The sequence below is a fragment of the Buceros rhinoceros genome, unplaced genomic scaffold (genome assembly GCF_000710305.1).
Source record: "Buceros rhinoceros silvestris isolate BGI_N320 unplaced genomic scaffold, ASM71030v1 scaffold36766, whole genome shotgun sequence".
Classification (NCBI taxonomy): Eukaryota; Metazoa; Chordata; class Aves; order Bucerotiformes; family Bucerotidae; genus Buceros; species Buceros rhinoceros.
The window spans coordinates 1-11,580 of record NW_010419929.1 but is presented as its reverse complement, the minus strand read 5'-3'; the positions used below and the strand labels follow the sequence as shown (position 1 = coordinate 11,580).

The 11,580-nt window shown below is 43.4% G+C and overlaps 1 protein-coding gene across 1 annotated transcript; it reads left to right on the top strand.

Annotated features, from left to right (window-relative positions):
• Positions 1-12: 12 nt before the first annotated feature.
• LOC104488597 (thioredoxin domain-containing protein 12-like) lies at positions 13-5,377 on the top strand. The gene is made up of 6 exons (XM_010139122.1): positions 13-131; positions 2,508-2,560; positions 3,265-3,338; positions 3,890-3,959; positions 4,050-4,133; positions 4,557-5,377. The coding sequence occupies exons 1-6, from the start codon at positions 13-15 to the stop codon at positions 4,634-4,636; spliced, it is 480 nt and encodes a 159-aa protein (XP_010137424.1). The 3' UTR covers positions 4,637-5,377.
• The last annotated feature ends 6,203 nt before the right edge of the window (positions 5,378-11,580 follow it).

Genomic DNA, 11,580 nt, shown 5'->3' with positions numbered 1-11,580 from the left:
CGGCCCGTCAGCATGGCCGAGCTGAGCCGCCTGCGGAGGCAGTTCATCAGCTACACCAAGATGCAGCCCAGTGACGAAAACTTGCCCCAGCTGGCCAGCATGTTCCTGCAGTACCTGAGCCGCAGCATCCAGTGAACCCTGTCACTCGCGCCACGCACAGCAGTCCCAGAGTTCTTGCAACAGTAAGAACGTGCCTTCAGCCACAGACTCCGCGGAGCTTGGGTCCCACCTGTTGCATATAAGGTCATGTGGCAGCAGCAGCTCTGGGAAGATGGATGCTGCATCCCTGCAGCAGCTGAGCATTCTGTAACACTGACATTATCTGTAGGGATGCTCTTCTCCCACCCTGCATTCACCTCACTTGCATCCTTTGAGAAGGACAGCTGCTGTTGCATCCCCAAGCAAATGAAGTCTTCTATGGAGACATAAACCCCAGTAATCAAATAGTGCCTGAACATGAAAGCCCCAGAGGTGGTGACCACAGGGAAAACTTTTCCCCTCTGCATTTGCATGTCTATGTTTTGAATAAGAAGACTGTTTTTCCAAGGCTGTCTCCAGATAACGTCGAACTGCAGAATACATTTCAGATCCAGAACTGCAACAGGCAGTATTTTAGGATATGACTGTTTCAAAAAATCCTACCCAGCCCAAGAGGTAGATCTGCAAACTCTGTGCAACAGAAAGGTGCTGGCTTAGCAAACTCAAACCTCTGTTTCAGGTCTAAATAAAATATGTGCCTTCAATGGAGTAAAGTCTTAATTTACCTGCAGGACTATTATTGAAACAACTTGCTATGTCTTTTCTCTGCAAGGTCATCATTAAACATCTTTAAAAACACTAATTGTTTAAGAATGAGTGCTCTCATAGGAAAAATGAGCTAAAATGACAGTGTGTGTTCTGGGTGAGGCTCCCCCATAAGTCCGTACAAGCTGTTGTGGGTAACTTGGATTGGTGCTTAGGTTCAAATAACATCAGCCTTTACTATACCATATATATCAGTTATGTAAACCTTTTACTTTCTGGTGAATGCTTCGTCCCTCATTTTAATAGATAGTGGGTTTTGGTTTTAATTGTATGTGTGGTGCTAGCTGGGTGGCATGGTGCAGTGGGGCTGGAAGAGTTATTCAGTTGCAGTGGCTGTTTGTCTGACTTACTGGCTGCTAGGTGGATTTATGCATTGCAGAACTGGAAAATTACTACAAAAATGGTTTGATGTAAATAACTTTATTTTCCCAGTTCAAAGTAAAGAGAGTAAAGCTGAGAAAATGCATTTAATATCTCAGAGTTATGTGAGTTCTCATTGACTGAATTGGTATTTCAGGACTATGAGCACTTCCATTTAAAATCTGCTGTGAAAATTCCTCTTAACTTAAAAAAAAAAAAGTGTGTTGCCGTACCAATTACCGGATGACTGAACTCTTCTGACATGAGGCACTGATCCTTGATAATAAGAACAATTTGTATTTTCCAGACTTAGATCAGCTTCTCCTCAAGAAAGAGGCAAAATAATGTTGGCCTGTACGGAGACAATGAAAAAAAACGGGATTTTGTCATCACAGAGAGGATGCTGATGCAATACAAGCTTTGCTAGGGAAATGCGTCTTCTTACTCCTTACTGCAAACAGTACGATGTAAAGAAGATGGTAACATATTGGTTACTTATAAAGGGCAAACTTCTGTTTGAACTACTGTAAATGCTAATGGCTTCCTCTCCACTCTCCCTGGTTCTGAAGGCCATAACCGAATGCTGCTCAGTGGAGATTTCCTTTCATAGCTGTCTGCAGCTAAAGAAAACCTCATACATCAGTCCTGCTAGTAATGAATTCAGTTGTTGGCAGAAAGCTTACAGATTGCTTTGCTTGGCATATCCTGGAAGAAGTATCCATACGGCATGTTCTCTCTAGGTTCTTTGCTTCACCCAGTTTTAGGCTATTCTTTCTGTTCTGGAAGCTATATCACTATTGCCAGCTTCTCTTAGATATTATTCCATAGCTTAAGGAGTTTATTGGTAAGAGAAAATTGAAATGCTGTCAGTCACAGGAGGTGACTGAAACATACAGACCGTAATGGAGAGAGAGATGGATGTACGACTGTCATCCCCTGGGTTGCCTTAAGCAGCCACGAAAATCCATCTTGAGATCTTTCAAGCAGCTAGTACATTAACCACTTCCAGTAAAAAAACACATGACCAGTTCTTTATCTGGACAAATCCAGACTAGTAAGAGCAGATCTTCCAAAGAGGAACCCTCCTCGAGCAGTTATTGGCTGGCAGTTATATTATTATTATTGTTATTGTTGTTATTGTTATTATTATTATACATGTTTTAAGACTGGGAAATTTTTTTGCAAGACAACCTTAAAACACAGTAGAATCTCCTTTTCTGTTACATTTAGCCTTTGTAGAAGTCTTGACTGTTAAAATGTATATGTAATACAATGTAATGGTTTAGAGGCTCAGCTCTAAGCTTGCTTTGATTTTTTTTTCTTGTTTTTGTTTATTTTTTCAGTGGTTTGCCTCTAATGGTTATCATCCACAAGTCTTGGTGTGGCGCTTGCAAAGGTAAGTGTATTTAATACTAGAGCTTGCTGGAATTCCTAATGAACTTTTGTATACAAATCATGTAACCATGAGAAACAGAAATTTTGCATTTGAAGTGTAGCTAGCAGTGTTTATATTTTGTTTAGAGTGGTATAATATCGCACCACTTTACCTGTTAGCACTGCCAAAACCCAGCCATGCCAAAATGCTAGCAAAGTAACAGCTGTAATACTGCACTTCTGCAGTGGCTGCAATTTCTCCAGCACTTGGCCTCAAAAAATGGAACAGAATGAATGATCTTCAAGAATAAAGTGTGAATTACCTTACTTTCAGCTGGTGGTTCTTTGAAGGTGAAGCTTTGTCTCTTTCTGTGTCGCAAACAAACAAGCTGGGCATGATGGCTAAGCTTACGGGATGAGCTGGTTGAATGAGAATAGTGGATTACAGCAAGCTGCTTCCTTCTGTTCCACTGCTTCAAATGCGACCGCATAGTCTGTGGCCAGCCTTCATCGTATGGTTGCCCAGCAAGAATTGCTTCGGTTACCTGCTCTTCTGAGTCTGGCTTGAACCGGTTGATACGTATGTTCCATTTACTCACTGCTTGTTGACAAGTACCAGCTTCTCTAGAGGGAGGAACAGAGTTGAGATTTTGACGCTGATCTGAAAACATTAAATCTTTTACGCTGTCTTTACACACCTCTGTATTTTTTTCCCCCCTTAATTAGCTTTAAAGCCAAAATTTGCCGAATCCAAGGAGATCTCTGAACTTGCCCATAATTTCGTTATGGTCAACCTCGAGGTAGGCTGCCCTCTGATGCTAGCCCTGTTACTGCCTAGTAATTAAGCATTTGGAATCCTGCTTAACTGGTTGCATCCTGTTTCGTGTACATCCTAAATCCTGCACTCCTGAATAGGTATTCAGGATTGACTGATAGAGCTGATTGTTTTAAAATTTTCTTCAGTCTGGTTATTTTAATTGTGTTTATAAACCTGGCTCTCTGCCATTGTCTCTAACAATTTGTACCTTGTGTCAATCTGTTGACACACAATAAAGGAATTTATATTCATTCTGTCATGACATATCAAACATTCCTAGACCAAAGTGAAGTGAGCGTTTAATGCACGTTAACAGAACAGGAAAAAAAATTCACAAGTGATATTTGTTTAGGTAGAAATAACTGTCTTTCCTTTGAGAGTGCGAGATACTGCAGTTACCTGGGGTCTGTTCAAGATGTAAATTGCTCGGGGTAAATGGAATCTGAAGGCGATGGCTTGTTTCTTTAAAATGAGTACTGTCTTTTGTTATGTACCTTGCTAATACGTTCCCTCTTTTCTGTCTTTCTTTGGTAGGATGATGAAGAGCCAAAGGATGAAGCCTTTAGTCCTGATGGAGGTTACATTCCCAGAATCCTTTTCATGGGTAGGGCATCCACAGCTGTTGTATCCACTCACAGGACTGTGTCCTTGTTGTTACCTCCTAAATTTCCTGTTTGATATTTTTATTTCATAGACCCTAGTGGAAAAGTCCACCCAGAAATCATAAATGAGAAAGGAAACCCCAGCTACAAGTATTTCTATACCAATGCTGATCAAGGTATGTGCAAAGTGGTTTGAAGTGCGTTTTTAGTGAGAGAAAACTCTTGAGTGTGTCCTGAGTGAAGGACACCCCTTCACTTTGGAGTGGAGAGTAAAGCATAACTGGAGCTGTTAGATACAATGTGAGTGAGTGGTTCTCTTGTGCCAGGAGGAACCATATTCAGAACCATCGTTCACCTTAATACATACCATATTGTCTGTAGGACCTAAACTGTCTCTGCAGCTGTGGCATGGAAAATCACGCAGTTCGTGTGACCCAGCTACAGGTAGTTGGGAAGAGGACACAGGATTGTTTTTTCCCACAGGTTAATTTGTAGACATATTCTGTAATGATGTTATTTTAAAACACTTTCATTACCAGTCCACCTTCACATTTTCATCTTGAGATTAATAGTTGCTGTCTCTCTGTCTAATCTTTCAGTTGTCCAGGGGATGAAGGAGGCCCAGGAGAAGCTAACAGGTGATGCTTTCAAACAAAAGCACCTGGGAGATGAACTATAATGAACACACGGAATGATGCTTTTCCATCACTTCAAAACTCTAAAAGGAGATGATTAAACAGAGCAAGAATGTAGATGCACTGGAGGGACATAGTTCTCCTCTCAACAATGTTAGGTTAAACCCTGTTTCGGAGTTCACACACACACACATGCACCAGTTACAGTGTTATCTCCTCCTCTGCCTGGCAGTTCATACTGTAATGGTTGTTTGCAAGTAAACCACTAATATTTGGTGTTACAAGGGAAGTGTGGAGGGCAAAACATTCATTTCAGGACAGTGAGGTTGGGGTAACTGCAAGTACCCAACATTTTGACACTTAATCAGGGTTGAATGCCTCTTTCCTCACTGGTGTTATGCGATCCCATTGTTTTTACTGGGGATTCCTACGAATGGGGCATGTTCCTGGGCCAGGTGTTTTCTTAGACATCCCAAACCCTGAATTCTGCCACTAAGCCAAGTAGAATAAATTTCATGAATGTCCAAGCAGCATGTGAAATTATTAGCTCTGCAAACATATTTTTGTGTAAAACTGTGTGTGATTCATCTTTATTTGCCTTTGGGCAAACAATAAGTTTTTCCTTGTGCACTCACCTTTTGATTGTTTCCATCAAGTGAGGGTGGGTTCTGTTGAAGCTTTACGGGGATTCCCGTTTTAGTCTTTGAATGTTTTTTGGCAAATGCCTTGCCATTGCATTGTACTGTATTTTTGTACCAGGGTGAAAAATTAAACCTTTTTAAACACAAGCATTCAGTGTTTTGTGGTGAAGGGCATAGCTTTCCATTCTTAAGGATGGGGGAATATGTCTTTGTTTATGTGGCAGTGGTTATTAACGTTGAATGTCAACAGCTGAAGAAGATTTCTCCATTTTATAATTAAAAGACAACAGTTGTTTTTCCATGCAATTACAATTCAGCCATTCTTACACTGCCTGCGCTGTTGAGGGCAAGGTAATACCTAGTGTTTATGGGAACTGAAAAGAAAAACAGGAAAAAATTACCTCTCTTGATCTGCTGGTAATGCTTTTCCTGATGCAGCCGGGATGCTTTTGGCCTTCTTTGCTACAAGGGCACATTGCCTGCTCACAGACGACTTGTCCTCCACCTGGACTCCCATGTCCTCCTCTGCAAAGCTACTTTCCAGACTGTCAGTCCCTAGCCTGTACTGATGCACAGGTTATGCCTCACCAGGTGAAAGCTTTTTGCTTTCTTGAACCTCCTGACAACCCTCTCTGCCCATTTCTCCAGATGGTTGAGGTTCTGAATGGCAGCATGACCATCATCGGGTTATCAACTTCTCTCCCTAGTTCTCCAGCATCTGCTGGTTTGCTGGGAGTGGACTCTGTCCGTTCATCCAGATTGTTCATGAAGATGTTAAAGTATCAGCCCCTGGGGTGCTCCACTAGTGACAAGCACCTTTCAGACCAGCGCTTCTGCCCATTTTCTGTCCACCTCACTGCCCATTTACTGAGGTTGTACTTCAACAGTTTATCTATGAAGATGCTATGGAAGGCAGTGTCAAAAGCCATAGTAAAGCCAAAATAAACAACACGTACTGCTCTCCCCTCATCCACCAAACTAAGTCATCTAAAGGAAAAAATCCTGTTCAAAAGGCACTTGCTATAATTTCCCATAACAAACACGGAGAATTTTCTACAGATAATTTTTGAAGAGCTATCTGAGGACATCAGCTGGGAAAATTGTTGTATGCAATAAACTCAAATTGTCTGTTGAGTCCCTTTTTACTGTTCAGTAGTGTTATGAATTTTACTTTCCAGACCAGTCTGCCTTTAAGGGATTTTAGACACCAAAACTCAATTAGGCACTAAAAAACAAGGGCTCTGTGGAAATAATGGGATTATTGCACGTTACAAGTACCCTGCCCAGCTGTTTTAAGTTATTCTCTGCTTCTCTTGCAAATCGTCTAATAAATTAATGATGAAATATAACTCAGCAACTATTCTCCAGTTGTATCAGCCTTCAAAGTAAATAATTCTATGTAAGTCCTGAAAAAGGATTTGTTTTTGCAAAATTAGTTTTTTTCCCCCAGCTGTATCAGTCAACCTAGTAAAAAACAGATCCTATCTGATGCTCCTTATTTAATTTATAGCTTTAGATTGACATGACTATAAAAAATCATTGCTCTGTGTTTTCTACTTGCCACCAGGGGGAGGACTCTGCTTGTTCATCTGGAATAGGATTTGACAAATAATAATTAAAAAAACAATCCCTGATGCAAAATAGCAGAGTGCACCTCTGCAATTTCCCAGGCATGGTTTCACAGCACCTCTGCCCTTTCTTATCTCTGCAGTGAAATAATAGCCTGTGAGGTGTACTTCACTTGTCCCTTTCAGCATAATGCTCTGATGTCGGAAGCAACATGGCCTCAAAGTAATTTTTAAGAAGTTCTTCATCTAGAGAGATCTCCTTTCAGTGACAAATGTGGACAATGTGCTTCACCCTTCATATTTAAGACCATTCTGACTCAAAATTACTCTCCTTCACCTCTTCTCTCACTTTATGCCCTCCAGAATTTCTTCTTTCAAAGGCAAAAATACTGCATAACCCTTTTTCCTTTTGTATTTGGCTGCCTCCTTTCTCTCTAATCCTTTCTACCTTCTGTATGTCCAGGCATGGCGAGATGGTACGGCTTCCTCATCCTCCCTTCTGCTTCCTCTTTTCTAGTCCATGCTTTTATCCTCTGAGGGAAGATGTGGCTTGGCACTTGCCTGCCTGCTTGGCATTTAGCTGGGGTCTCCATAGAATGTGACATATGGGCTGCCACAGCTTTCCTTGCTAGGGGCAACAAGTTAACAAGTGTAAAAGCTGTTTCACATCTTTGGATTGCAGGGTAAACTTCTGATTTGTCACTATTTTTCTCCTTCTGGACAGCAGATGTGCTGCCCATCTGTGTATGACTTGCAGTAAACCTGAAAACTTCACTTACTCCTTCAGATGAGTGCTAGAAACCCCCTTGCATTCTCAGCTTCTGCTCCTTTTGTGGTGGTAACAACACCCAAAGAAACATCCATATTCTTAGTGTAGACCCAGGGAACTGCCAGGCCAAATCAATCTCATGTAAACAAACATGCTGTCAGCTTCCTTTCTCCTGGAAACAATCTACAGAGAAAAACCCCACAAAGTTAATTAAAGAGTGACCGGATTGCAGCTCACCATCTGGCTGCCTGAGAGCAGAGGTGGCTTGGTGCACCTGGGGCTGGACAGGCTTTAAGGAAGCGTCAGCCACAGACTCAGGAAATGTTTCTTTTGCCATGCGTAGCAGCAGGGAACAAAAGTGCAAAAAGGAAGAACGCCAGCATGGCCAGAGTGTCCTGTCCATCATCCTGGCAGGCTGAGTTTAGGAGTCATCTTCTTCAAATGCACTTTTGTCGCCAAGGCTGTTTGTCTGCCAATGTATCTAGCCCGTATCAAACTGCTAATGAGCCTCATTCTTTGTCCTCACTTATAGCTTGTGTAATGAATAGCTCTGAAGTGAGATATTATTCAACCTTTATGAATGCAAGGTCATATATCCTTGGAGGTGATGAAACATTTCTTAACTTGTGGCCAGAGGCACCTGCACTTGCATGATGCTGTGGTATTTGTCTGCAGCTGATCCTGTATTATGCCTGATTGGGTTTGCCCAATCAGGAGAACCACTCCAGGACTATTCCTTGACAACCATGGCTATAGGTGGGATCAAAACTTGAGACTGAAGATGGAGATTCAGAAAATAAAGGTGGTATTAAACCAAACACAACTCTGTCCAGAGAGTGGGATGAAAAGGGAAACCTCAGTGCAAGTTCACGCTCATCTTAAAGAAAGCAAAGCCAAAGGATGAAGTTCATGTAAAAGGGCACACCTCACTTCCAGACAGCCGTGTAAGCTCTCTTTGGGGCTAACTGGGCAGGGGAGCTTGCTGCCTGGGGGGAACCAGGAAACAGTCATGAAGGTCTGTCAAAATGGCAAGAGTCCCTTTGTCTCAAAACTATTTGGCATAGTAACTCACTGCCCCTTTCTTCCTCCAAGGAACAGGTTAAGCAGTTTAGTCAAACAAGCTCAGTTTTCTTTCCTTTTCAAAGTTTGTTTAAACATAAGGAGTGGCTGCAGACAGTTCTCAGGCCTACCACTGTCGGGGAAGCACCACTCCTACCAGAGGTGGTGATTGACTCTTGCATGCCAGCCCAGTGCCACCACGTCAGCATGCCCCAAAGAGCAGGAATCTCCACTCACAGCTGCCAGCTAGGTCCTGTGGCCTGTCACAGGCAGTGGGGGCAGGGACCAAGGCTCGAGTGATCCTTTTCAGGCTGTAATAAGTGCCACGGCACATTTTTGTAATGGCTAAATCTGTGGTAGGTTCCTTCAGTTAAGAGAGAGACCCCAAACTTCTCCAGTCGTAACTACGCTGGAAGCAGGGACTGGCTGACCGGTGCTTACAGTGTTCCAGGTTCTGACGCAGAACAGCAAGAGAGGCTGTTACACCACACCATGCTGGCACCCGTCCCAGGACAGGGCAGAGTGGCCCATCAAGCAAGGTGCAGGAAGCGGGCAGGGAACGTCCCGGGCATGGGATTACTGAGGGGTGGGTGCTGTAAAAACAATGGAGCATTTCTGAGCTGCTCCCATGTTCTGCTTTCCTCTGAGCAGCACATGTGTCTCCTGCTCCATTGCCCATGTCCCTGCCATGATGTGGGGTTTGAAGATGGGACAACTTCCCAGAGTTTCCCCCTTCTCAAAGGGGCGTGATCCAAGTGCTGCCCCTCCAAGCCAGGGCAAGGGAGCAAAGGCCCACAGGAGCTTCGGGAGGAGCCAGAGCAGGGCTGAAGGGGCAGGACAGTCTGGACCGAATCTGGCTAAGGCTGTAGGGAACTGTCCGCTGGTTGGAGAGCCTTTGTTGATATATACTAATTTTTTTGACCATTTTGCACATGCACAGCATGGCATAGGTAGGCGTGTTGCAGAAATAATAATTGATTAGAACTGCAGATGTTCTCCCTGCTCTCCGAGTGTGTTTCAGGACACAACATAACATGCTGTGCATAAAAGAAGCTGCGTTGGCAGCACAGTCAGGTTTGGACCTCACTTTGTTACACTATTTCTAATACTATGAACAGTTTTCAAAATGCCGTATGTAAGGATTTTGGTGCATTAGCTCTGTTAAAAAGAGTGAAATTTGCACATATCTTGGGGACACAGCATGGGGCAGAGATGCTGTTTACTCCACGCTGAAGTGAAGAAGCACCCAGGTGAGTGCTATCTATTCAAATAAGGAGGATTTTGTTTTCTCCTTGCAGTTAGCATGTTTTCACCTAGCTCCACCCCCCCAGCTTCAGCTGATAATGAGCTGAAATGGCTGCTCTGAGAGCAAACCGCACTTCTTTGCGATACAGTTTTGTCTGTGTATGCCCAATGCTTAACAGGAGCTGAGATGAGGAGTCTTTTAGACTCAGGGTCATTAGTATTGTTACTAATTGCAGCATTGCACTAGCAGGCCACCATGCTTGATTTAAGTGCTTTGGTGCTGCTCTTGCTTTAGTAATAAATAAATAAATAAACACCTGGTTTTAAAAAAGAGCGGACTGAAAAGATTAAGATTGTTTCCTTAGATCAATTGCACTGTATGAAGATGCAGTGGCTTGAATTAGAAACGTTGGGAGAGTCGTAGAGCTGTGTGTTGTGCTTGATAAATGTGCTCGCATGACTGCTGTGAGACAGGGAGATAGAGCCACACATCAGAAAACAAGATAAAGGGTAACATCTGCTCTTCCTTCCACCTCCGTGGGCTTGTGGGAGTTCTCTCCTCTTCCCTCATTTGCCCATAAATCTAAAATAATGCAGACCTTCCTCACTGGAAATTGTGTAAGCAACTCATGACCGTACAATGTTAATCCTGGAAGGGAAATGCACTCGGAGAGCTAACAATACTCGTTCCATACATTATGAAAACATGTCAAACCCAAATGATAGACAGAGAGAATCACTACCAATTCCCCTGTCTCCTAATTACCTGGGTACATCCCTCCTTTCGGTTAGCCCTGCCAGAGAAAGGGCTTGTATACAAACACTGGCATTTCAGGGATGACATGAAATCTGGAAAAGCCGTTGGAAATGAGGTTGAACAGTGGCTCCGTGCTTGTGGCTGCCATCATGGGATGTTAAATCAGGTGTTCACTAAGCAGATGCCCAAGTGAGCCTAAGACATCACGCACCCTTTGCATCAAGTTGTGACCACTTGCCTTCCATGTAGGTGTTTTACAGAGCTGTTGGCTGTCCTGTGGTTGCTCCTAAAGTGCACACCTTGGCTCTGTGCTGGTTACACAGCACTACCATGCTCTCTGGCCTTCTACATTCTCACCATACTGTTAACTAGTCACTGCTCTGGGGGAAATGTAGCAATAAAAGCAATTTACAGCATGCTTTAAAGCAGCTAAACTGTTACAAAGCTGAAGTTTTTCCAAGGGCTGGCTGACCTATAGGCCAGTCCAAAGATGTTACTGAAGATCACCAGAAGTGGAAAAAGCTTTTACGTGTAGACAGACCTCTGTCCTGTCTGGGCAGTGTCCAAACTGAGCCAGCTGCACATCAAACCCAACGGCACATCATGATGACACTGGGTGGGAAGGGAGCAGTGCTTTGAGGGACATGGCAGCTTGAAGAAACACCTGCTCTCCCCAAATTGTTTAAATCCCAGCCGCAGGAAAACGTGCTGTCACCTTGGGCAGTTGTTTGGGAAGTGCCTCATGAGTTGTGCCAGAGACATGTTTGAAACGCCCATGATTTTGTTCACTTTCTCTGGGCTATTATCTCTGAAAGCTGTAGTGGTTTCCCAGCAAGGGACAGGCCACAATCAGATCTCCAATTTTGAACGTGGGATCTGTTTGTCCGATTTTAAAGCCAAGAGGCTCTGCTGCAATCCCTCAATCAGACCTCCCTCAGGCGAGCATCTC

Coding starts and splice junctions, on each gene's coding strand:
- LOC104488597 (XM_010139122.1), top strand. CDS start 13: ATGGCCGAGCTGAGCCGCCTGCGGAGGCAGTTCATCAGCTACACCAAG. Junction 3,339..3,889: donor TCGTTATGGTCAACCTCGAG/GTAGGCTGCCCT, acceptor TTTCTTTGGTAG/GATGATGAAGAGCCAAAGGA. Junction 4,134..4,556: donor CTATACCAATGCTGATCAAG/GTATGTGCAAAG, acceptor CTAATCTTTCAG/TTGTCCAGGGGATGAAGGAG.